Source organism: Hemicordylus capensis, chromosome 2, assembly GCF_027244095.1.
Source record: "Hemicordylus capensis ecotype Gifberg chromosome 2, rHemCap1.1.pri, whole genome shotgun sequence".
Classification (NCBI taxonomy): Eukaryota; Metazoa; Chordata; class Lepidosauria; order Squamata; family Cordylidae; genus Hemicordylus; species Hemicordylus capensis.
Window position 1 is genome coordinate 216,985,242 of NC_069658.1, and position 26,883 is coordinate 217,012,124.

Here is a 26,883-nt window from a genome sequence, read left to right on the forward strand (position 1 = left end):
AATCTATGTCTCCGCAAAATCCCCCATATTTCATATCCTGCTCTCTCCCTGCCAACAGCCGGTGAGCTCCTCAGATAGCGAAGTTGCCGATATAGACCCCATTGGGGGAGGAGGAGGAGGTGGTGGAGGAAGTGATGTAGCGGAGGAGGAAGAATCCGCCCCCACAGCAGCAGTTGGCGCGGTGGGAGTGGCCACCGAGAAGATGGAGAGCGACGAGGAGTCCGACAAAGGAAGCGACCACAGCGGTCTGAAGCGGAAATCATTAGCCATGAAAGTGAGTGCCCGGTGGGTGGATGCGGGGAAGAGAAGGCTCTTAGCATCGGGACGTGGTAAGGCGCCGCACCGCAGTGTCGGGTGGCTGGGGCTGGCCGTGGAAAATGGGTGGGGCTAGGTTTCTTACCTGAGCCTCTCCACTTAATGCAGCAGAATTTTAATTCTGGGTCATAGGAACTTTGGAAGCTGGCTTATGAGTCACAGTGGTACAAAGAGGGGTAGTGTTTGCAGACTAGTGTGAATACAGATACAATAAGTGCTAATGTAGCTGAACAATGAGAACCTTTTAATGCGATAGACACATGTTAAAAATACAACTTTTAGCACATGACTGCCAAATTGAGTCCAAAGGCAGCAAGAAATGGACACGTGCAGTGCTAATACCACATTTCCTAGTCTTCATCAGTCCACAGTGAAAAGCATTTCAGTAGGGATTTTTTTTTAATTCCACCAAAAAAGTGTTTTCTTTATGAATATGCAACCCTTTTTTAGTCGGTGATCAAATGTACATTTGTGGGATCTGTGATGACACAACTATAAGTGGGGTACTGTTCTCCCCCCCCCCATTTCCTTTTTTTAGAGCATGGAGAATCCAGTTCTGGATAGGAGTGTGCATTAACAGTTTGGTGCTGACCTGGTTTGCCTCAAACCTGGCTGGTTTGGAGGTTCGATCACAGACTGAACCAGGGGTGGTTTGGTCTGTGATTGAACCGAACGAAGCCCAGTTTGGGCAGACCAGTTTGGTACCCAGTGGGCGGGGAGGCCAACATCGAGGGAGATAGTGAAAGGGTCCCTTTACTGGCCATGCGCACTGCCCCCCCCACCGCCCCCCCCCCACAGCACAGCCCATAACTAAAGCGTGCACGATCCTCCCTCTTCACCTCCATGCATGCGCAGATGCCAGAACTGAGCACCCACAGAATGGGTGGCTTGGGAAAGAGGGAGGATCTCACAAGCTTTAGCTATGGGCTGCGCCAGTGGGGGGAGTGGGGGGTGGGGCAGCATGATTTGTGGGTAAGGAGATCCTTTCACTTCCTCTTGCTGCCACCCCCTCACCACCCCTTCACACTGGAGCCAGGATCACCCACCCCTGTACTTGTAAAGGGGTATCCTCACTGGTGGAGGATTCCATTGCTAAGTAAATCCTCACCAGAGCAGGGAGGAGAGTTGGTCTTGAATTGTCCCCTTTGTTAAGGTGAGTCTGCCCTGGTTGCATTTGAATGGGAGACTACATGTGTGAGCACTGAAAGAAATTCCCCCTAGGGAATGGGGCAGCTCTGGGAAGAGCATGTCCCAGGTTCCCTCCCTGGCATCTCCGAGAGAGATGAGAGAGATTCCTGTGCCTGCAACCTTGGAGAAGCCGCTGCCGGTCTGGGTAGACAATACTGAGCTAGATGGACCAGTGGTCTGACTCAGTGTATGGCAGCTTCCTATGTTCCACATTCAGCTCCACTGAGTTACATTGGAGCACTCTGGGGCAATTCGATTTGAATTTGAGCCAACCTGCAATTTTTGGTTCATGCACACCCTTATGTCTGGATGGTAATGGGTCCAAACCTTAGCGGATAACATATAGGGTGAGAAACAAAATGGTCAACCACTGTTAGCAAATGTACATCCATGGGATCCATGATGGTGCAAGTATAAGTACCATACGCGTGGCCATTTTGTGTTTTGCCCTATAATTTCTATCTGCTGGGGTTTGCAGCCCATCCCTATTTAGAACTGGGTTCTCCATGCTCATACTAAAAGAATGGTACCCCACTTGTACTTGTAGCATCCCGGATCTCACTGGATGTGCTTTTTGTACATTTGCTTACAGACTATCTCTAAAAGATCAGTAAATGATTCTGGATGAAGGGGCTGATCTGGTATGTATTACAGAGACTTGGTTGGGGGAGGCTGGTGGCCCAGTCTGGTCCTGGCTTCTCCCTCCAGGGTACTCTGTTGAGGAGCAGGTGAGTGGATGTGAGCGAGGAGGTGGAGTGGCTGTGGTCCATAAGATCAATATCTCCCTGACTAGGATCCCTGTCGAAGTGTCTGACCATATTGAATATGTGTACCTAGGTTTGGGGACCAGGGATAGACTGGGACTTCTGTTGATGTACTTATCGCCATGCTGCCCGACTGAGTCCCTAACTGAGCTGATGGACTTGGTCTCGGGCTTGGCGTTGGAGTCTCCCAGACAGTGTTCCCTCTAAGGCGTACGCATGTGCACACGCTCACATGTTTTTTGATGTCCACTCAGTTAATTTTAGATCCTGCTCAGGTTGAATCCGGAAGGCCCCATTCTGAATGCAGGTGTGCACACACTGCCTTGATACTGCCGCCCAGAATAAAACTCATTCTGCACACAGATGAAACACATTAGAGAGAACGCTGCTCCAAGGCTTGTGGTGCTGGGGGACTTCAATGTTCACTTTGGGGCCAGTTTGTCTGGGGCAGCTCAGGAGTTCATAGCGGCCATGACAACTCTGGGCCTATCCCAGGTGGTCTCAGGACCGACACAAATTGGTGGTCACACACTTGTTCTCGTCTTTCACGCTGAACAGGGTGATGCTCTGTGGGTGGGGACTCCTTTGATTTCTCCTTTTTCATGGGCGGACCACCATCTGGTTAAGGTTGGACTCACGAACACATCCCACCTCCGCATAGGCGGAGGGCCCATTAGGATGGTCTGCCTGAGAAGGTTACTAGTTCCAGTAGGATTTGAGAAGCCTTGGAGGAATTTAGTGTTGGCTCTGCTGGTGACCCTGTTGACACTCTGGTGGAGAATTGGAATAATCAACTCACCAGGGCAGTGGACATGATTGCTCCTAAGCGTTCTTTCCGATCTGCTTTGAAACTGGCACCTTGGTGTATGGAAGAACTATGGGGGCTGAAGTGGTGAGGTAGACGACTAGAGAACAAGTGGAGAAAGACTCAACTCTCTAATCCGACAGATCATTCCATAGAGCACATTTGAAGATCTATGTTCAGGCAATACATGTGTCAAAGAAGTGATTCTTTTCTCCCTGTATCACGTCCACAAGTTCACGTCTGGTGGATTTGTTCAGGGTTGTGAAGGGGCTAATGTGCGCCCCTTCCCCCTTGAATTGGTACTTGGAACCAACAATTACTCGCTGTGACATTTTTAAAGAGTAGTTTTTGGACAAAATACCTTGTATTCGGGCCGACTTATATTCAGGCTCTATGATTGTTACAGAGTCTCATGCCGGTGTCCAGCAGCTCCTTTTATGTGATGATCCTGGATCAGTTTCAGTTCATGACTCACGAGGATGTGGACAAGTTGCTCAGAATGGTGTGGCCTACCACCTGTCCTCTTGATCCTTGCCTGACATATACTATCTAGCAGGGAGGCTGTTGTAGAGGACCTGGTAGAGATTATAAATGCTTCTCTGAGGGAGGGCAGGATCGCCTTGTTTTTAGGAGGCTATCATTAGACCGCTTCTGAAGGAGCCTGCCTTGGATCCCTCAGAGTTAAGCAATTACAGGCCTGTCTCCAACCTTCCGTGGTGGGGCAAGGTGATTAAGAAGGTGGTGGCCTCCCAGCTCCAGGTGGTCTTGGAGGAAACTGATCATCTAGACCCATTTCAAAATGGCTTTCAGGTGACCTGTGGGGTGGAGACTGCCTTGGATGGCCTGATCTCCAGTAGGGAATTGACAGAGGGAGTGTGACTCTGTTGGTCCTTTCGGATTTCTCGGTGGCTTTTGATACTATTGACCAGAGCTGCACAACTCAAATGCCCTGATGGGCCGGAACCATCCACAACTTTGCATGCAGGGGCTGAGGTCAAATTTTTACATTATTACATTAAAATTAAAAATATTATTAGTTACTTGTGGATCTATTCCCCTTGTCAATGGACCCATAGTTTTAACCAAGGATAGTGGCCAGAGAATAGGTCCTGTCCCTGCTCAATCAGTGGGCCCCCTAGAGTGCATGCCAGCTTCAGACAAATGCCAAGTCCTCTTCTCTCCCTAAATTGTTGCTTTCAGGCTGCAATGCTAGGCATGCTTACATGGGCATAAGCCTCTCTGGGCACACCATGGAGCATAATTCTGAGAAAGCATGCACAGGATGGTGCTGTAAGGCAGTTTCCAGCTCCTGTGTTGCTGAAGGATACCTGGGGGCCAGTAAAATAGTCCCTGTGGGCCGAATCTGGCCCTCAGGCCTTATGTAGTGCAGGCCTGCTATTGACCATAGTATCCTTCAGGAACGTCTGAGGGGACTGGGAGGCTCTGCTTTGCAGTGGTTCCGCTCCTCCTCATGGGCAGATTCCAAAGGGTGTCTCTGGAGACTGTTGTTCTTCAAACTCTGAATTTTCGTATGGTGTCCTTCAGGACTACGTATTGTCTCCGATGTTGTTTAACATCTACATGAAACTACTGAGAGAGATCATCAGGAGATTTGGTGCAGGGTGTTATCAATATGCTGATGACACGCAAATCTTTCTCCATGTCAACATCAACGGGAGAAGGCATAACCTCCCTAAACACCTGCCTGGAGGCAGTAATGGGCTGGATGAGGGATAACAAACTGAGGCTGAATTCAGATAAGATGGCGGTACTTATTGTGCAGAGTCAGAACTCAAGAGACTATTTTGATCTGCCTGTTCTGGATGGGGTCATGCTCCCCCAGAAGGAACAGGTACACAGTCTGGGGGTGCTTCTGGATCCAAACCTCTTCCTGATGTCCCAGGCTGAGGCGGTAGCCAGAGGTGCTTTTCAGCTGCGCCTGTTTCTCGAGATAAATGACTTCAAAACAGTGGTACATTTGTTGGTAACCTCCAGACTTGACTTCTGTAATGCACTCTACGTGGGGCTGCCTTTGTACATAGTCTGGAAACTGCAGTTGGTCCAGAGTTGGTCTCTGGGTCATCTCAGAGAGACCATATTACTCCTGTGTTGAAGGAACTACACTGGCTGCCGATATGTTTCCGGGCAAAATACAAGGTGCTCGTTATTACCTATAAAGCCCTAAACAACCTAGGCCCTGGGTATTTAAGAGAACGTTTTCTTCGCCATGAGCCCCACCGCCTGTTAAGATCATCTGGAGCAGTTTAGTGGCTACTCGGGAATGGACATTCTCCGTTGCTGCCCCTGGACTTTTGGAATGTGCTCCCTATTGAAATAAGAGCCTCCTCATCTCTGGCAACTTTTTAAAAGGCACTGAAGACACATTTATTCACACAGGCTTTTAATAAGATTTATAGTTTTAATATTTTTAATATTGTGTGTTCAGTGTTTTCCATGATTTTAATTGTAAACCACCCAGAGACGCAAGTTTTAGGCGGTATAGAAATATTCCAAATAAATAAATATAAATAAATCAAATGTAAACAAGCACCTCATTGGAATATACAAACAGCACACTGTAACAATAAGGGGATAATAGGAAGAGAGACCTTGAAGTTGTTCACTACTTAGTGCCGTTGTCTTTCTGAAAATCTCTGCTTTGCAAATAACCAATATTTTAAAGTACTTGTTCACTGGTCTCACTAGAAGCAAATGAGGAAATAGAAAATTTGCTTAGCAGTGGCCAAACTTATAAAACATGTTTGTAAAGACCCAACAATGGTCATATCCTATCTTGCTTACTCACGATAGTGAAAAGTTCTTCTGTGTTCTCTTGGGAATGATTGGTTTAACAAACGCTGTATCTGGTAGGGGTGTGCAATTCGGAAATTCGGTGATTCGGTTCGGGACCCGAACCGAATCACCCCTGTTGTGTTTTGTGCCCGAATATGGGCCACCTGAATCACCCTTGATTCGGTTCGGATTCGGATTTAACCCAAATCCGAATCGATTCGGGGGGTAAAAAAGGGGCCCAGGGGCAAAATTTTGGGGTGGGGTGGTAGTGCCCAATGGGTGGAGTCTACCAGCCCAATTTCAGGGGAATTGGGCAAAGGGCTGATTTTTGGGGAATTTTTGAAATTTTAGTGACTTTGGGGCAGTTCGGGGGCATAGCATGGGATCTGGGCAAAAAGAGTGGGGTGGTGTGGTAGTGCCTAATGGGTGCAGGCTACCACCCCAATTTCAGAGTGATTGGGCAGAGGGGTGAATTTTGGTGAATTCTGAGTTTTGTCTTCATAAGCTGAAGTGTGCTAAATTGATTACTTCCTCATATTCATAGTAATTGAGAGTGTGAAAAAGTGAAAGTGGGGTGATGAGAGTTGTCTAATTCAAAAAAATCTCATTTGCTATGATAGAATGAGAATTCACACCTCAGAAAAAACTTCTGAGGTGTGAACTCTCATTCTATCATAGCAAATGAGATTTTTTTCAATTAGACAACTCTCATGACCCCACTTTCACTTTTTCACACGTACTATGAATATGAGGAAGTAATCAATTTAGCACACTTCAGCTTATGAAGACAAACCTCAGAATTCACCAAAATTCACCCCTCTGCCCAATCACTCTGAAATTGGGGACGGGTGGTAGCCTCCACCCATTAGGCACTATCTACCACCCCACCCCACTCTTTTGGGGCAGATCCACTTTCTGCCCCCAAACTGCCCCAAAGTCACTAAAACTTCAAATATTCCCCAAAAATCAGCCCTTTGTCCAATCCCCCTGAAATTGGGGTGGTAGCCTCCACCCATTAGGCACTACCACCCCACCCCACTATTCTGCCCCAGTCCCCACTTTCTGCCCCAATCTGCCCCAAAGACATGAAAACTTCAGAAATTCCCCAAAAATCAGCCCTTTGCTCAATCCCCCTGAAATTGGGGTGGTAGCCTGCACCCATTAGGCACTACCACGCCACCCCACTCTTTTTGCCCAGATCCCATGCTATGCCCCCGAACTGCCCCAAAGTCACTAAAACTTCAAAAAATCCCCCCAAATCAACCATGAACCGAATCACCCGAATTTTTCGTGCCCGAAATTTGGGTGATTTGGCTCGGGCCCGAAAAATATCGGGGGACATCGGGGGTGATTCGGTTTGGCCCCGAATCACCCGAAATTGCTCGTTTCGGGCACAGATCATTCTGTGCCCTAAATATTTTGCACATCCCTAGTATCTGGTGTTCTTAAGTAGCTGTAACAGCTGCCTTTAACATTGCATGGTATTACAAGTAAACAGAGAGATTCATTTTATCATTTAGGCCTAGAGGAAACATACTTTTAGTGAGATGCAACCCTCTCATTCCCTTTTGAGATGGCATTTCTCGTACATTCATTCTAAAGTGTTTTTGTGATGTAAATTTGTTCACAATAACACTATTTGTAATAAAGAGCCACAACCTGATACTATAGGATGTCCTGGAGGTGGGAAATCTTTTTAATGCAGTTTTGGTAAAACCTTGAAAAAGAAAAAAAGGAATCCTGTAATCTTGTTGTTGATGTTTTTTGTATTTTCAGCTATACAACCTAAAACTAATGTTCTTTGAACGCATATTTTGATTATTCTATCTTGCTGCTGCTGCTGCTGCTGCTGCTACTACTATACATATTTATATACCGCTTTTCAACAAAAGTTCCCAAAGCGGTTTACATAGAGAAATAACCACAAATAAATAAATAGAATGGTGCTCTGTCCCCAAAGGGCTCACACTCTAAAATCTGCTAGGGTCTTGATTCAGCTTCTTATACACCACTTCATTGTTGAGATGTTTTTGAGCCTTTGTACAATAGCCATCTTGGTTCATGACTACAATGCCTCCTCTTCTGTCTGCTGCTTTTATGATAATTGCCTCTTGTTCTGTAAAGATTCTGTTGCTGGCTGCTGTGTGGATAAATTGTACCAACATTTTGTACCCTCTTCCTCTTAACGATTGGGCATCCCTGAGGATCACCCTTTCAAAGCACTGTGTACTTCCATTCGAACGAAAGGGAACAAATGTAGATTTTGATCAGAAAGGTTCTAGTCCAGCATTGTTATGACCACCATGATTAGAGAGATGTTAGTGTTTGTGTTTATATTGAGGCATGTCATTTGTCCATATAGCGCAATGTTGTCTACAATGACTGGCAGCAGCTTTCCAAGGTTTCAGGCAAGGGTCTTTCTCAGCCATACCTGGAGTTTCTCCCTGGAATTGAACCTGGGACCCTCTGCATGCAAACCAGGGGCTGTCCAACTGAGCGACGGTCCTGTGGGGGAGGGATGGCAGTGAAATCCACCAGTCCAGCCTTGTAAAGACGCCTAGAACTTTGTACGTAGTTCGGGAACTTCAGTTAGTTTAAAATGTGGCAGCCAGACTGGTAACCCGGAGAGACCATATTTACAGGTGAAACTCGGAAAATTAGAATATCGTGCAAAAGTCCATTAATTTCAGTAATGCAAATTAAAAGGTGAAACTGATATATGAGACAGACGCATTACATGCAAAGCGAGATAAGTCAAGCCTTAATTTGTTATAATTGTGATGATCATGGCGTACAGCTCATGAAAACCCCAAATCCACAATCTCAGAAAATTAGAATATTACATGGAACCAATAAGACAAGGATTGAAGAATAGAACAATATCGGACCTCTGAAAAGTATAAGCATGCATATGTATTCAGTACTTGGTTTGGGCCCCTTTTGCAGCAATTACTGCCTCAATGCGGCGTGGCATGGATGCTATCAGCCTGTGGCACTGATGAGGTGTTATGGAAGACCAGGATGCTTCATTAGCGGCCTTCAGCAATTCTGCATTGTTTGGTCTCATGTCTCTCATCCTTCTCTTGGCAATGCCCCATAGATTCTCTATGGGGTCAGGTCAGGCGAGTTTGCTGGCCAATCAAGCACAGTACACTGTATACTTTTCAGAGGTCCGATATTGTTCTATTCTTCAATCCTTGTCTTCTTGGTTCCATGTAATATTCTAATTTTCTGAGATTGTGGATTTGGGGTTTTCATGAGCTGTACACCATGATCATCACAATTATAACAAATTAAGGCTTGACTTATCTCGCTTTGCATGTAATGCGTCTGTCTCATATATCAGTTTCACCTTTTAATTTGCATTACTGAAATTAATGGAGTTTTGCACGATATTCTAATTTTCCGAGTTTCACCTGTATTTATTATTTATTACATTTATAAACCACCCCATCCAGAGGCTCTGAGCAGTGTACAATAACTTTTAAAAAGACATAAAACCCACAATTAAAACAATATAAAAAGAATTCAAAAATGATTAAAACTATTTAAAACTAATTAAAATACTTTAAAAAAACCCAACACTTTATAAGCCTTGGAAGGCCAGGCCAAATAGGTTTTTAGGGCTCTCTTAAAGGCCGACAGCGAGCTCAAACTGTGGATATCTGCCAGGAGTGCATTCCATAGACCAGGAGCAGCTGCAGAAAAGGTCCAGTTCCGAGTCGCCACCAGACGTACTGGTGGCAACTGGAGACGGACCTCTCCAGATGACCTCAACGAGCGACGGGGATCATACTGAAGAAAGCGCTCTCTAAGGTAACCTGGACCCAAGCCATTCAGAGCTTTAAAGGTAATAACCAGCACTTTGTATTTCGCCCGGAAACATATTGGCAGCCAGTGCAGCTGTTTTAAGACAGGCATAATATGGTCTCTCCGGGTTACCCCAGAGACCAATCTGGCTGCCGCAAAAATGCCTGTTTTCAAACAGTTGCACTGGCTGCCGATATGTTTCTGGGCAAAATACAAAAGTGCTGGTTATTACCTTTTTAAAGCCCTGAACGGCTTAGGTCCGAGTTACCTTAGAGAGCGCCTTCTTCTGCACGATCCCCACCACACACTAAGGTCATCTGAGGAGGTCCGTCTCCAGTTACCACCAGTACGTCTTGTGGTGACTCAGAGGCGGGCCTTCTCTGTAGCTGCTCCTGGGCTGTAGAATGCACTCCCAGCAGGAATCCATAGCTTGGGTATCTTTATTGAAGGCCAACAATGAAAAGTGTGCTGTTGAATTGGTTTTGACTCCTGGCAACCTCAGAGCCCTGTGGTTGTTTTTGGTAGAATACAGGAGGGGTTTACCACTGCCTTCTCCCATGCAGTATGAGATGATGCCTTTCAGCATCTTCCTATATCGCTGCTGCCCGATAAAGATGTCTCCCATATTCTCGGTTAGAGCCCTTAAAGCCGATCTGTTTGCCCTGGCCTTCCAGGGTTTTTAAACTGTGTTAAGTATTTTAATGATTAATGGTTTTATGCTGTTTTTAAATTGTTCTGTAATTATTGTTTTTAAAAGGATTGATTTGTGGGTTTTATTTTTATTGTTGTGCACCGCCTAGAGCCGTTTGGATGGGGCGGTATAGAAATGTAATAAATAAATAAATAAATAGAACTGTCACCATGTCAAAAGAAGGATCTTTTTGTAAAACCTTCCTACATGATTGCCTGCTCGCCACAGGTCTCCGGGAGAAGGGTTGCTGATGAGCAACTCTTATCCCTGACAGCTGGTAACAAGAAAACCTTCATGGCTCACCATCCAAACCCAGCTAATAATGGCCTTTGCTTACATTTCTTCTTCTTTTGGTTTTTTTTAAAGATGCCAGCAGCCAAACGGCCCCGGAAATCCTCAAGTGACCTCGACCAGGCCAGCCCATCTCTATCGGAGGAGGAGAACTCGGAAAGTTCTTCTGAGTCGGAGAAGTACAGTGATCAGGTGAGCTCATCTGTTGGAGGTGACTCTCATTGATGGGGAAGCCTGGCTGACATATATGTTTGGGGGAGATGTGAGAGAGCCCGACCAAGTTATGCATATCTTGCTGGTCAGGGAAATATTGGATGAGCCTCCCTTTACCTGGCACAATATAGCTTCTGTCTCTCTCTTTCCCAACTTCTGGGACTCTAGAGACCCATTTCTGGGCCTCTGTTTTATAGCAGAGCAACTAAGAATATCATTCAGTGATAACATGGATGGAGTTACCACCTCCCTCCTTTCTTGTAGGCTGGTAGAAATTACTCTGCCTTTTCAAGTATTTGGAAACGTTTCCTTTGTGGATATTTCCAACAAAAATCAAGCCATTTCAGAAATAGCTTGAAAGAATTGTGTTCACTCTGCTGCAACGCAATGCTCCGTCTGCCCCTGAACTAGTCCATTCAAATTGAATGTGAACAAGTATGAACTTGTAACAAAATGTTGCCATATATCCATGGTACACATGTAGGGAGAAGCTGCGTGCTGATCCCTGCCTAAATCCCTTCAGTCACATACCGTTGGTTTTATGTTGTTGGAGGTGGGTGTGGTAGATAGACACCTTTCCCCTTCAGAAGCAGAAGGGGGTTGTGAGTGTCTTGAAGGAGTATTCTTCAAGCTGAGAAATTTTCCACTCCTTCCCCTCGCGACCACTCAGTTCCAGTTCCATTAACTCCTCCCACCTGACTGTCAAGTGCCCCCTGAGTCTGCAAACATTCTGCTCCAGTGAGTTACATTTGGGGCAATTTGGGGTTTTCCCTTCAGATTTTGAAACGAAGGCCTTTAGAACAAGCCCCTCATGTGGAACTGGAATTGTCCAGAAGATTCCTTGTGAGGGAGGTGTGTGTGTGTGTGTGTTTGCATTGTGGCTAGACCCATCTCCTGTGTAAATTTGTGTTCTTCCTTTCATAGGATTTCACTCCAGAGAAGAAACTTCCACCGAGAGCTTCTCGGAGAGCACCTGCAGGTGGATGGAAAAAAAAGGCAAGAGCCCTTGAAATGGGAAGGCCCCATCCCTTTGGACTTTCCCCCCTTCTTTGTCAAGTGCTGCCCAGAATGATCCCAGGGTGGGCATGAGGCCAAGGTGGGGAAGGGCCTAGTCTTGGAAGCAGTTGAGACTGGGGCAAAACTAGAACTGCTCCCGAATGGGTGGGTTGCTGAGTTAGCAGAATGCCCGAGTTGGGAGGCACTTGGGAGGTCGTCTAGTCTAAGCCCAGCCCAGTGAAGGAGTCTGTTGCTGCATCCCTGACAGCTGCCCAGCCTCTGCCTGCAAACCTCCAGTGAAGGAGAGCCCACCACTGCATGAGTCGGGCTGTTCCACGGTCTCTTACAGTCAAAAAGTTCCTCTTGATGTCTAGCCTAGACTGGTTTCCTTGCCATTTCAATCCCTTGGTTTTAGTCCTGCCCTCAGGATCCACATAGAACAAGCCTGTTCTTCCTCGTGTGCGACAGCCATCATATTTCCCCTTAGTCTCCTCTCCTCTGGGCTTTCCTTCCCTAGAGGTTTTCAAGCAGGATGGACGGCCACCTCTCCGGGATGCTGCATCAGATTCCTGCCTTGAGCAGGGTGCTGGATGACCTCCGAGGGCCCTTCTAGCTCTGTAACTTTCTGATTCTATGGGGCTCCTTGTATATTGGCAGAAAGTGGAATCGGGATCTGATTCGGAGTCCAAGGCGGAATCTGAGGAGGATGAGGATGACGACGAAGAGAAGGTCAGGACCCCTGCAGTGAAATCGGATTCCGACTCTGACTCCGATGAGTCCGTCAAGAAGCCTTCCCGGGGCCGGAAGCCGGGTAAGCGACCTGGTTTTCTTGTTGTAGCGGAGCCCGTTTCTGTCTGTGTGTGTATTTGGTCCCGCGGGTGAGTTTATGAGGTTGAACCTTCCTGTGGCCACCTTCACATGAAATAGTTGCCTCCACAAACCTGGTGCTTGCACTGCTGTTCCATCCTCACAGAAAAGAGGTAAGGACAGAGATTCCTCTTTGGGAAGAGCTCCGTGTCCCCTGCCTCCCAATTCCTCCCGCATGTGAAGATTGGCAGACGGAGGCCTGCTTCTGCTCGGACTGACCTGGGCCATTGTGAGTTTGTAAAAATAAAATCCCCACAGGCATTGCCCCCACACTATTTAATGGGTCCCGGTCTGCCAAGAAATTCTCCTCTTCAAGCCTCCTTTTAGTGGAGTTTGCCTGGGAGAGCTTCAGTGGCTCTCTGTGGCTCACTTTTGCTGCCCAAAACAGACCACCTTAGTGGCTTGTTGTTAAGAATATTACACATGGCTTTTCAACAAAAACGTCTTCAAAGTGGTTTCAGTAGAAAAAGGAGTCAGATGATTCCCTGTACTAAAAGGTGAAAGTTTTATCACCCAGACAGAGATGTTAGTTTGGGGTGGTATACAAATACGCTAAATAAATAAGAGATCACAATCTGAAAACCAATTCCAAAAGAGATACCCTTAGAGGGAGGCAGAGTAGGGACTGTTGCCCTCCCTTTTTAAATAGAAGGGAGTTGCTACTTTAAAAGGTGCCTCTTGGCCCAGTTCGTAGAGGTGACCCAATTCTGTGGGGACCTGAAGATGGCCCCTTGCCCCAAATTGCTCACAGTCTCGAAAGAAGCGCAAGCAACAGCCACTGGAAAAATGCTATGCTTGAAGAGGGGCATTTGCACTCCCCCTGCTAAATAGGAGAGAGCCGCCATTTTGAAAGGTGTCTCTCCCACAAGAGGAAACCTGACCATGCTGTTCTGTCCCTAAAGGACTCGCAATAATAGGAGGCAAAATAGTTACGCAAGGGATACATCAGCAACACCCACTGGGAGGAGGCTGTGTTTGGGTTGGATAGCGACAGTTGCTTGTGTAATGGTGTGTCTGCTTCTTTACGCCATCCCATCTTGGAGCACCTTGAGAGAAGGAAAAAGCTTGTTTGCTCTCCAGAAAGCCAGACAAAGGAGAATTCTGGGATACCCTCCCATGACTATACACAATTCCTTTCCTTGAAAGGGAAAGAAACACAGGTCATTCACATGACCATTTTACCTGTGGCCGGAGAAGGCTGTGGGGAAAGCAAGGTTGTTCCTACCTTCCTCCACACAGCTGCTGCTCCTGTCCCACTCGCCACACCATGCTCACACAGGGCAGTTGGGGGGCGGGGGGACACGTCCAGCCACCAGGAATCCCCAAATGCACCACATGAGTAGCTCATTGTGGAAATTCCCGAGGCCGGGTTGCTCCTTCCCCCAGCCTCTATGGTAGCAATGGCTGCCATCAAGGAGCCCCTGGTGGCGCAGTGGTAAAACTGCCGCCCTGTAACCAGAAGGTTACAAGTTCGATCCTGACCAGGGGCTCAAGGTTGACTCAGCCTTCCATCCTTCCGAGGTCGGTAAAATGAGTACCCAGAATGTTGGGGGCAATATGCTAAATCATTGTAAACCGCTTAGAGAGCTTCGGCTATAGAGCGGTATATAAATGTAAGTGCTATTGCTATTGCTATTGCTATCAGCCCGTGCTCACACACAACTGGTAGGAAAGTGTGGGCACGCCCGGGCTACCTGGTGGAGGAGTGCTGGGATCGGGACCAATCCTGGTGGTTCTTGCAACCAGGTCTGCCTGGGTAGGCTTGCGCTAGCCCGAGTAGACCTGGCCGTGTGAACGGCCTCAGAGCATGTTGCATTACATTGGCACAGGAGAGCTCTGATTAGGGATGCACCTGATTGGCTGCTGGTGGATCCAAGATGGCAGATCTTGGTTTGTTCTCAACACTACCTCCCCCGTCCCCGAATAACTACCGGACAAGCCACCTCTTTGCTCGTGTGAATGTGGCCAACAGCTTTGCCATTTGGGGCCTTGCTTTGCTTTCAGACCGGGTGGGCAGGCAGGCTATTGGTTTTGCTAAACCTCTGCTCTCTCCTCCCACCAACAGCAACGGAAAAGCCACCCCCCAAGCCTCGTGGGAGGAAACCGAAACCAGAGAGACTTCCGAGCAGCTCCAGCAGTGACAGGTGAGAGATGGTGAGGAGATATGACTTCAAGAATCCAGAAGTCTGGGGTTCTTTTTTCTGGAAATTCTGAATGGGGAAATTTCCAGAAAACCTTCCCAGGCAATTTCTCATTTTCATAAAATGTGCATTATTTTTTCCTCAAATTTTTACTGTGCAGATTTTCCTGATGTCTTAAATGGATTGTGATATGTATTTTGTTTGACCTCTATATTTAGTAAATACAATAACAAAAAATCCATGCCCACAACTTCCCCTGCTGTATCAAAGTTTTACAAGGAGCCAAGTGGTTGAATTTGAAGCACAAGTATGGTCTTGCAATAAATGTTTAAGTACTTCCCTGCCCCTGCTCCCACAGCAGAAGGGGTTGTGACTATCTTGAGGGAGTATTTTTTAAGTTGAGAAACTTCCCATTCTTCAAGCCCTCCTTCCTCCCCGCTTGTCACTGAGTTCCATTAGTTCTGTCCATCTGGTTGTCTGTTAACTGTCCTCTTGGTCTGTGAACATTCTGCTCCACTGATGTCTATTGAGGCAATTGGGATTTTTAGCTCACTAAGGGTTGTTTCTTCAGATTTTTGTGAAACTGACATACCTGCATGTTACTGAGTCTGCTTCATTTATGCACCTATAAGGATTACATTTTCAGTTCTGTTGGAAATAGAGAGGATTCATTTGCTTCTGTTCTTTGCCATTTCCTTTCCCAGTGACAGCGACAGTGATGTGGACCGTATCAGTGAGTGGAAGCGGCGTGATGAGGAGCGCCGGCGGGAGCTGGAGGAGAAGCGGAAGCGTGAGCAGGAGGAGGAGATGCGCCGGCTGCGGGAGCAAGAGCGGGAGGAGAAAGAGCGGAAGAAGGAGAAAGCCGAGAAGGGCGAGGTCGAGCGCTCGGACAGTGACGACAGCGTGGACAACGAGGTCCCCAAGAAGAGCAAGAAGGGGCGGCCCAAAGCCCCCTCCTCCTCGGACTCAGAAGTGGAGAAAGAGGTGGGCGCGGCAAGGATGAGCAATTCCGCACACCCTGCAAAACCTCCACTTGGTGGTTGAGTATAAAGGATCCCACTGGCTCAGCGAGTGCAGTGTGGGTCACTCCGTGACATTTTGCAAGAGTAAACACGGGAGAGTAAACTACTGTATTTACTCGAATCAAAGATGAGATCCCCCCCCGCCCCAGTTCGTTCTTGTTAAATGGGGTGGGGGTGAGGGGTTGTTCATCTTAAATTCAGAGTCTTCTTTCTTTGGGGTAATTAGTTATAACCTGCATTTGACCTTTATCTTAAGGCATCGTCTTAAATTCAGAGTTGCCACCTTTTGGGGTAAATACGGTATGCGAAGTTGGGGATGTTTACATAATTTATGCAGGGTACAGAATTTTTGCTTTCTCACTTGGAGTTCTAGTGATGAGCTCCACCTCATAGGAACATAAGAAGCTGCCACATACTGAGTCAGACCATTGGTCTGTCTAGCTCAGTATTGTCTACACAGACTGGCAGCAGCTTCTCCAAGGTTGCAGGCAGGAATCTCTCTCAGCCCTATCTTGGAGATGCTGCCAGGGAGGGAACTTGGAATCTTCTGCTCTTCCCAGAGTGGCTCCATCCCCTGAGGGGAATATCTTACAGTGCTCACAAATCAAGTCTCCCATTCATATGCAACCAGGGCAGACCCTGCTTAGCTAAGGGGACAAGTCATGCTTGTTAGCACAAGACCAGCTCTCTGAAAGCACCTGACCTTTTTAGGAGAAAAATGAACGGAGTGCGTGTGCAACTTCAATATCCCTTCTAGTATATGTATTCATCAAATTCCCACCCTGCCTTTCTCGCCTTCTGGAGCTTGAGGTGGTAGGCATGGAGTGCCCAGATGGTCCCCTATCTAGGCACTGGCCAGAGCTAGACCTGCTTAACTTTGGCCCTTTGACTGTATCGTGTGCCCTGGGTAGGCTGGTCGTTGTGCCATAAAAATGGATCAGATGTAAAGACTGGCAGGGCTCCCCACCTTTAAGGGGGCCGCACATTGGGTCCCTTCTTGAGTCACTGCTCTGGGATGGCCTCATTCTGCATCAGGAGCTGCAGTCAGAGCTGTAGCTTGCTCAGTCTCCTTTCCTACCTTGTCGTGCTTTCAAAGGAAACCCCTTGGGTGCAAGTGTGAGATTTGGATTGCCCCCAAATGTACCGAGGATCCCATCTGAATTGCCCCCAGTTGCACCAAAGTCATTGCAAATTTGCAATGAGCTGGCTTTCCATACAGCCCGGTTGCCATGGAAGGCGGCCGGGTGGGAAATCCCAGTGCAGTAAGTTTTTGCTATATGAAGTGTGGCCGCCTTGTGGAATCTCCTCTCTTCCCACTCCCTCTCTCAATTCTAGGTGAAAAAGCCACCAAAGAAGCAGCCGTCTTCAGAGCTCTCGAAGAAGCAGGGTCTCAAGGAGAAGAGGGGCCAAGGTGACGAGAAGCCACGGAACAAGTGAGGGCCCAGCTTGATTCTGCTGTCTGAAGGATGTGGGGAAGGGGGGGGGTAGAGAGGCAGAGGTTCTGTGCCTTTTCTGCCCAGCACCATGGGGTTGATCTACACGGGGCTATTTGCCATAATTCTGTAGCTGTGTAGGAAAAGGGCAGGAGGTGGTACTGAGCACAGAACTGGGCATCCCGGGAATCTTTGCTTTCAATGCCCGCTGGAATTGGAGCAGATTCCTGCACTGAGCAGAGGGCTGGACTAGAAGACCTCAGAGGTCCCTTCCCATGCTAACATTCTGTGATGCTATGAAATTGCAAGGAGACAAATTCAGACTAGACATAGCAAGAATTTCTGGGTCGCGGAACAACCAGCCTCAGGTGGGCTCTGCTTTGCTGGAGGTTTTCCAACGGAAACTAGAGAGCCATCTATAAGGTATGCTGGAGCCACTAGACCTCCAAGGTCCCTTGAAACTTGAGCAAGCTAGAAAGCTCCTTAACCTTCTCCCTCCAACTAGCAGTGCCAGTGTAAATATGCAGTAGCATAAACCTTGCAGGATTACACTTCTTAAGATTTTGCCTAACTCTTATGCAGACTGTGGGCCTTGCTCTGTTTTTTGTTTGGGTGGGGTGCAAGATTGCCTGGGTGCAGGTTGAATGGATGCCTGATTAACGGTCAGCAAGTGTGTGCAGATTCTTATTGGGTGCAGGGTCACCACTATCCTCTCTGTAGCTGCCTCCCCTCCAGCAGTCTGGTTTCTAACCGTCCTTTCCTTCGCCTCTCCAGAGCGTTGAAAGTGGACCGAGGGCGGAAAAAGTCGGATCTGCTCCCTGAAAGGAGGGTGGAGAAGAAAAAAGGTACAGTTACGGCAGGAGAGAGAGTCCACCCCCTAGGGATCCAAGCGTGGTTTGGTGGTGAAGGAACCCTGGAAGGAGGTGGGGGCAACCCCTCTGTCTCCACACGCTTCTAAACCTGTGCTGTTTGCAGAGCCGACAGTCGAGGAGAAACTGCAGAAACTCCACAGCGAGATCAAGTTTGCTCTGAAGGTCGACAACCCGGTAAGCCAGCTCTCCTCTTCTTTGAACCTGGGTTTTGGAAGCAAGGTCTTTCTTGCCCCACAGACTTCTGTCCTGCCTGCTTGGTGACCACAGCGGTGCCTGGCAGGCCAGACTGAGGTGGGGGCGTTCCGTGCCCAGCTGCCTTGGCACAGCAGAGAAGCCCTTGCAGTCGTTTGGGCCGGTCCCAGATCTCCTCCTTCCTCGCCTATCCAAATCAACTTGTCTGCCACAGAGCTCTTGTGTCTTGGCTGTGGGGTCCTTGCCCGTTGTGAAAGACTGGGGCAGCGCATACCCTGTTGAACTTCCAGTTGAGCCTCTCTGACTAGCCACCAACTATTGCTTCCACCTGTGGGCATGGTCTCGTCTGAACGCATTGAGTCCTGGGGATTGGGAAGGGCAGAAGTAAGGCCCCCCGCCCAACAAACAAACAAACAAACACTCACTCACTCCAGAGCATTGATCCTTCCAGTCTTCAGAGACAAGGTGGCTAGTGTGTTCTGCTACTACAACTGCTACTGTTTACATACCATTTTTCAACAGAAGTTTCCAAAGCAGCTAACATGGAAAAAATAAGTAAGAGATTGCATGCCCCTAAAGGGCTCACAGCAGCCACCTAATGGCACAGCAGGGAAATGGCTTGACTAGCAAGCCAGAGGTTGCCAGTTCGAATCCCTGCTGGTGTGTTTCCCAGACTATGGGAAACACCTATATCGGGCAGCAGCGATACAGGAAGGTACTGAAAGGTGTCATCTCATACTGTGCTGGGAGATGGCAATGGTCAACCCTTCCTGTATTCTGCCAAAGAGAACCGCAGGGCTCTGTGGGCACCAGGAGTCGACACTGACTTGATGGCACACTTTAGCTTCAAAAGGCTCACAGTCTAAAAAGAAACACAAGGGAGATGCCAGCAACAGCCACTGGGGGTTGAATAGGGCCAGTTTGCCCTCCTCCCGCTGCTAAATAGAACAGAATTGCCAGTTTTTAATATGTGCTTCTCCTGTGCATGCAATAATTAAAAAAAAGTGACCCCCTTTCTTTCACTAAAACTTGATGAAGCTCCACTGAGTTCTGTGGAAGTCTGTCAGAAAATTGCCATTGTGAGGGAAACCGTCCCCCTCCGCCCCCATCCCCCAATCCCAGAACCTATTATCAGCAGAATGGACTGTACCACTTTTAAGCTACAGGTGAAACTCGGAAAATTAGAATATCGTGCAAAAGTCCATTAATTTCAGTAATGCAAATTAAAAGGTGAAACTGATATATGAGACAGACGCATTACATGCAAAGCGAGATAAGTCAAGCCTTATTTTGTTATAATTGTGATGATCATGGCGTACAGCTCATGAAAACCCCAAATCCACAATCCCAGAAAATTAGAATATTACATGGAACCAATAAGACAAGGATTGAAGAATAGAACAATATCGGACCTCCAAAAAGTATACAGTGTACTGTGCTTGATTGGCCAGCAAACTCGCCTGACCTGACCCCATAGAGAATCTATGGGGCATTGCCAAGAGAAGGATGAGAGACATGAGACCAAACAATGCAGAATTGCTGAAGGCCGCTAATGAAGCATCCTGGTCTTCCATAACACCTCATCAGTGCCACAGGCTGATAGCATCCATGCCACGCCGCATTGAGGCAGTAATTGCTGCAAAAGGGGCCCAAACCAAGTACTGAATACATATGCATGCTTATACTTTTCAGAGGTCCGATATTGTTCTATTCTTCAATCCTTGTCTTATTGGTTCCATGTAATATTCTAATTTTCTGAGATTGTGGATTTGGGGTTTTCATGAGCTGTACGCCATGATCATCACAATTATAACAAATTAAGGCTTGACTTATCTCGCTTTGCATGTAATGCGTCTGTCTCATATATCAGTTTCACCTTTTAATTTGCATTACTGAAATTAATGGACTTTTGCACGATATTCTAATTTTCCGAGTTGCACCTGTACAGGTGTGTGTGTGTGTGTGTGTGTGTGTGTGTGTGTGTTGGGAGGTGGAAGGCTGTAAGCTGGAATGCCCATCCACCCGACACATGCTAACAATAAATGCTTCCTGGCCTTTGCGTGTTGGGAGGAGAGCTGCCTCCTGGCCTTTCCCAGATGGACTTATTTGCCCCCCTGCCCCATATGCGGGAAACATTCGGACATACGCCCTCCCTACCTCCAGTGTTGTCCAAGGTGGCCTTTCCCACTCTGCTTGGAGGAGGAGGAGGAGGAGGAGGAGGAGGAGGAGGAGGAGGAGGAGGAGGAGGAGGAGGAGGAGGATTTATTCGATTTCTACACTGCCCTTCCAAAAATGGCTCAAGGCGGTTTACACAGAGAAATAATAAATAAATAAGATGGCTCCCTGTCCCCAAAGGGCTCACAATCTAAAAAGAAGCATAAGACAAGACACCAGCAACGGTCACTGGAGGGGTACTGTGCTGGGGGTGGAGTGGGCCAGTTGCTCTCCCCCTGCTCAATAGAGAGAATCGCCTTCTTCAAAGGTGCCTCTTTGCCCAGTTACCGGCCCTCGTTGGCTGCAAAAACGGAGCAGTCCCAAGGTCTTGATGCCGCTTTGTCCCTCCAGGACATCAAGAGGTGCCTGAGCGCGCTGGAAGAGCTGGGGAGCCTCCAAGTCACTTCTCAGATCCTCCAGAAACACACCGACGTGGTGGCCACGCTGAAAAAGGTGCGGGGGTGCCTGTGTCGTCCCTCTGTCGGGGCATCGCTTGTCTGGATGCCGCATGTGTGTGGGTGCTGCGTGGCTGGCTGAGGAGTCCATGATGGTGTCTGTCTCGCATTGTTATGCTCCCTGCCCGGAGGGCCGGACTGGGGGCACTGAGGGGGTGGTGGGATGTATGTGGGGGTGGGCGCCAGGCTTTGAGCAGAACGGGTACTCAAGGGTGGGAGTATTTGCTGCTGCCGAGTATGGCGGGGCACAGAGGCGCCCCAGGAATATGCCTTGTGCCTTGTGGGCCAGTCCAAGCCTGCCCGCCCGACTGATCTTTGTTCCTGTGAGAGCCTCCCCACTTTCTCTCCAACAAACCACCTTCCTCCCCTCCAGAATCCTAGCCTGGGTCTTTCATCCTTACTGGTTTTTCCTTCTCTTCCTCACTCATCTCCGTGCAAGCCTGTCCTTTGGTTCCTTGAGGCCGTCCATGTGCATGTGTGCGCCCATGTGCACTGAGGTGCTTTCCCACTGGCTGCTTTAGCTTTTGGGCTCTGGGCAGGTTCAGACGACCTGCCGGAAGCAAGCTGGAGGGAGCGGCCAGTTCCTCGGGGAACCTGCTCTGCCACCTCCGGCCGTTTCCGAGTCCGAATCCGGAAAGCTCAGCCAGCTAGTGTCAAATTCCCTCTGACATGCTCGGCCCAACTTCATTGCGTGTGGCAGACAGAACTGGCGGTTCCTGCTGCAGGTCACCTGAACCTGCCCTTTGAGTGTTTTGAAGCCTCTCTGCCCCAGTGACTCCTCCTGGCTGCCTTCACCACACCCCACCCCACCCACGCTCATTCCAGACGTCAGCAAACCTCACCTTGCCTGCCTCTTCTCCTACCTCATCCCTACAACATGGTTGCCCTTCCCTCCATGGGCACACTCTCCCTACTTGTTGTCCTCCTGCGGTCCAGGCTCTAGGGTGTTCCCTGCTTCATCCACTAGGGGGCAGTCACTCTTGAAGAAAGACCTGGCCAGATGTGGGCTAGGAGAGAGAACCTCTCATTTCCTCTCCAGAGTGCAGGCCTGCTCAACTTCGCCCCCCCAGCTGTTTTTGGACTACGACTCCCATAACCCCCAGCCCCAGTGGCTGGGGGTTGTGGGAGTTGTAGGCCAGCATCTGCAGGAGGGCCGAGGTTGAGCCGCCCTGCCATAGAGTGTCTTTTCCTGCCTTTGCAGTGAACAGACACAGGCTTGTTACCTGGCCTGAAGGACTGGCTGCAGCTGGTTCTCTTCCCCGCCCCCCATCTTCTCAATCCATGCCCTCTGCCCCGGAAAACAGAAATTGGGCGGGGGGCGCGCGGCGGTACGTGTTTTGTGCCATGTTTAAACTTGTTATCATTTTAAAGACACAAAGTGAACTATGAACAACTTAGTTGATTTTAGAGTACTATGTACTCTATGTACATATATGTACTCTATGTACATATACTATGTACGAAGGCAGGGATCCTCCAGCTTGAGTCCCTAGATGCTAGACTACAACTCCCAAGAGCCTTTGGCCATTGTGACCGGGAATGATGGGAGCTGTAGATCAACATCTGAGGACCCCGTACTAAGGTATTCATTTTTAAATTCCATAAGCATACTGAAAATTATATAAGGGGGCAGGTGTGTGTGTGTTTTTTTTAAAATCAGTACAAACCACACTGTAGGGAATCGGAGATAAGGTTAATTATCCGGAACGAGAAACAGTTTTTCTGTAGTCAGCATTACCTAGGTTGGAAGCAGAAGAAACTCGTCGGAGCTTCTTCCCTAATGATGACATCCCGACCATTATAAGTCATTGTGGGGATTAGAGACAATTGTATGTTTGAGAAAGTTGACAGTAGTTTGAGGAATTGCTTCTGATGGTACACCCATTTTGTCTTGCGTGTTTCTGGTCAAATAGCTTTTGCAGGTTTTATAAGCAAATTATGCAAAAAAAGAAAAAAGTGTAAAGCGTGGCAGAAGCAAAAGTACAGTGAGGGCGTGTACCATTGCAGCGATCTCCCTTTCAAACTGCCTTCAGTTCTCTGAAAAAGAGGGGGGATGTTGTTGGAGCTGCCGTTCTGAATTCTCGGAGGCGGAGCATTCATTGTTCCGTGTGTGGATGTGTGTGTTAAGATTCGTCGTTACAAAGCGAACAAGGATGTGATGGAGAAGGCGGCCGAGGTGTACTCATGCCTGAAGTCCCGCGTCCTGGGGCCAAAGGTTGGCACGAACCAGAAGGTCAACAAAACTGACACGGAGAAGGACAAGGGAGAAGGGGACAAAGGCAAAGAGAAGCTGCCAGAAGGAGAGACACTGAATGAGAGAGGCGAAGAGGAGACCAGTGCCGGTAAGGCCAGTGGTTGGGATAAATGTTTTATTTGTTTTGTTTATTTAAAATATTTATTTCTATACCGCCTAAAACTTGCATCTCTCATGGGGTTTGAATCTTCCTTACTTGGATCCTGAGCGGGGTGGCTTGAGTGTGTGAAGGTTCCCGCCTTCCTTGGTGTCAGATAAACCCATCCCTCCCCCCCCAACCCCTACATCATGCATTTGGGGAGCCATGGGAAATGTCTGATGAGAGAAGAAGTGGCTACTTCTTGCAAGTACTTCTTACTTCTCGTCTTTTTGTCTCTTGCTTTGAACAGCCCTGCTGGATTGAGCCCAAGGCCTATCTGTTCCAGCATCCTGTTTTCCATAGTGGCCCCCCAGATGCCTCTGGGAGGCCCACAGGCAGGGGGTGAGGGCATGCCCTCTCTCCTGCTGTTGCTCCCCTGTAACTGGTATTTACCGGCATCTTGCCTCTGAGGCTGGTTATCCTATAGCCACCAGACTAGGAGCCATTGATAGACCTGTTCTCCATGACTCTGTCTAAACCCCTTTTAAAAGCCATCAAAACTAGTGGCCATCACCACATCCTGTGGCAGAGAATTCCATAGGCTAATTATGCACCATGTGGGAAAAGTACTTTTTTGTCAGTCCTAAATTGCCCGACCTTCAGTTTCATGGGATGAGTGTTCTGTGAGAGGAAGAAAAATGTCTCTACTCCATGCATAATTTTATACACCTCTATCCTGTCTCCCCATAGTCGCCGCTTTTCCAACCTAAAATGAACTTCTTTGTCATCCTCAGATCTGCCAGCTCCTGTAAACGGAGAGTCGGCAGCCCAGAAGGGGGAAGGCGTGATGGAGAACAAGAACAGAGATGAGGACTGGACTTCTGGAGATGCCAAGGGAGGGGCATCCCCTGAAGACACCCACAATGAGTAAGGATTGTGCCTCGGACTGCACTGCGAGGGCAGAGTTGCTCTCAGCCGCAGTAGTACTGCTGGGGAGATGTCAGGTGCTACTTCCATACCCAAAGGCAACCAGCTGCAGCTGTTGCAGGAACGGTGTCCGTCAGGGAATCTGTCACAAACATCCCGAGCTCGGTAACCAAACGGTGTAGCTACCCCAGAGAGCTGGTGTGTGTGTCGTGGTGGCTAAAGCTGTGAGCTGGCAAGTCCTGAGTTAGTTCCTGGAAGAGATGAGAATCTCTTCTAGATGGCTTTGGGCAAGCCTCTCCCTCTCAGCCTGCCATCTGCAATATGAAGGAAACCGTACTCATTGGGGTTGTTCTAAGGGTTTACAGCACCATCAATGCTAGCTTTAGAGAACCACTGAAAGCGCCGACCCAGGGTTGTCAGCCTTGAGTCCTTCGATGTTGTTGGACAACAACTGCCAAGGGCCTTTGTGACTAGGGCAGATGGGAATTGTAGTCCAACTCCATCTGGGGACCCAAGTTTGAGGACCCCTGGATAGGTGAGTGGGCCGACGTGGCAAGGGCAGACTGATCCTCTTCTCCACTTTGTTTTAGCATTGCCCTAAAGTAGGCTTCCTGTTGTCTTCTGTTCTTCCAAGGTGAAGTTCACACTCTTCTTCTCCTCTTTTTGCAGAGCGCAAGACTATCCTGAGGCAGAAATGCCAGGGGCAGAGCGGGAGAGGGTCCGTGTGGAGTCGGAGTCGGCCGATGAAGATGACGAGAGCTGAGGCCCCCTCGGAGGAAGCCCCACTTGCTTGGATTGTCGTGACACTGCAGCGCCTGAGGACTCGGCCTCTGCCTTGCCCTGTGTTTTCAGAAATGCTTCTCAAGCCACACAGTAGATGACATTCTAGGTCATGTCCCCTCCCTGTCCTTCCCTCCCTCCCTCTCACCCACTGATGATCTCCCCCCCGCGCCCCCCGGCCATCCTCCATCACTCTCTAGAGAATTATGAACTTCTGGTGCAGTCCCCACACCTCTCTACGTTTGTATTGGTCCCACATTCTTGGTCCCCCCCACCCTCTTCCACCAATGCGTTCCGTTCTCTTCTCCTCTCCCCCCCCGCCCCGCCTCTGCTCTTGTGATTTCAACAAACATGAAATATATAAAGGGTTGTTTTTTAATGAAAAAGGAAATGCTATTTATCTTTGTCTGACTTCTTTTATTGCGTGTTACTCTCCCAGGCAAGGAGCAGGACGGAAACATGCTTGTGGTTTTTAAAGGAACCCCGTGGCCCCAGGGTGGTTCTCTGAGGCTAGGGGGTCCTCCTCTCCAAGTGCCAAAGGCTGGTTTCCTTCCCAGCTTGACTGATTCTGGCGGGAAGGAATGAAGCTCAGCCCTCATTTGGATCATCCCCTTTGTGACAGCGTCAGAGCCCTGTTTGTGTTGCGTGACCCACAGGTGACCTTTTTCACCAGTTTTCTGTCTCGATTGTCTCCCACCACCTCCTCTGATTTTTGGGATCCTCTCCTGCCAGTGTGCAAGGATGTCCTTCCAAGTTAATTCTAGCGGTGTGGAAGCCTGCTGCATGAGGCCCTCCTTGTTGGCTTCAGCTCTACCATGGTGCCATATGTATGCAGGTAGGTGGTCCTTCTGCAGGCTGGATGTGATTATTACACTTGCCTGTAATAAATATTTGAATCTTCCCTGCAGGTAGAAAGCTAGCACTGCATGGTGGCTGGCCAGTGCTAGTTTTCTAGTTGCAGGGAGGTTTTTATGCAAGTGGACAGTCAGAAATGTTTGAAGTGGTACAGCCCATTCTGCTTCCTTAGGTCCCTACTGCCTCATTTGAACTCTTGGCATACCAGGCTTGGCTTCTGAGGGACTAGCTTTCCAACAAGTTGGAAGACCTAGGTGGACTGGAGTCCTCCACAAAATTATTATGGGTAACAATATGAGGACTGAAAGGAAATGTGTTACAATGGATGTGCTATCGCCCTCAGGATCAAAATGCTGAGAGTGACCTGGAGCTGGAGAAGCAAATAGATTGCTTGGAGAGAGATTGAGAGTGAGAGAGCTGTAGTGATTGACTTAAATTACTCTCACGTAGACTGGGCAAATTCATGCGTGGATATTGACAGAGGCCATATTTCTACTAGACATGCTTTATGCCTGTGCCTTGGAACAATTGGTCGTGGAACCAACCAGAGAGAAGGCGACCTTGGACTTAGTATCCTGCGTGGTGCCCAGGACCTAGTGTGAGGTGTCAGAGTTGTAGAACCATTGGGAAACCAGGACCATAGTATGATCCAGTTCAGCATATATATGCGAGTGAAACACTGCCAAGGAAGTCCAACATGGATATGTTGGACTTCAGATAAGGAAGCTTGTTAAAAATGAGGGGACTGGTAAAAAGAAAACTGAAAGGTAAAGTCAGGAGGGTCAAATCACTCCAGAAAGCATGCACCTTATTTAAAACCACAATACTAGAAGCACAGTTGGAAATAGAATGTATACCAAGGAGGAGGAAAGGTGCCACCAAGTTCAGGAGGATGCCAGCATGGCTAACAAGTAGAGTAGAAGACT

The 26,883-nt window shown here is 48.4% G+C and overlaps 1 protein-coding gene across 1 annotated transcript in view; it reads left to right on the forward strand.

Annotated features, from left to right (window-relative positions):
- Positions 1-25,498, forward strand: part of HDGFL2 (HDGF like 2) — a 36,263-nt gene extending 10,765 nt beyond the window's left edge. Inside the window, exons 4-16 of the mRNA XM_053300865.1 lie at positions 59-274; positions 10,733-10,849; positions 11,795-11,866; positions 12,524-12,677; positions 14,799-14,877; positions 15,579-15,858; positions 17,232-17,329; positions 18,104-18,174; positions 18,305-18,375; positions 20,959-21,060; positions 23,191-23,404; positions 24,190-24,322; positions 24,992-25,498. Coding sequence (XP_053156840.1) covers positions 59-274; positions 10,733-10,849; positions 11,795-11,866; positions 12,524-12,677; positions 14,799-14,877; positions 15,579-15,858; positions 17,232-17,329; positions 18,104-18,174; positions 18,305-18,375; positions 20,959-21,060; positions 23,191-23,404; positions 24,190-24,322; positions 24,992-25,085 — 1,701 coding nt within the window. The 3' untranslated portion in view covers positions 25,086-25,498. The remainder of the gene's footprint in view (positions 1-58; positions 275-10,732; positions 10,850-11,794; positions 11,867-12,523; positions 12,678-14,798; positions 14,878-15,578; positions 15,859-17,231; positions 17,330-18,103; positions 18,175-18,304; positions 18,376-20,958; positions 21,061-23,190; positions 23,405-24,189; positions 24,323-24,991) is intronic.
- The last annotated feature ends 1,385 nt before the right edge of the window (positions 25,499-26,883 follow it).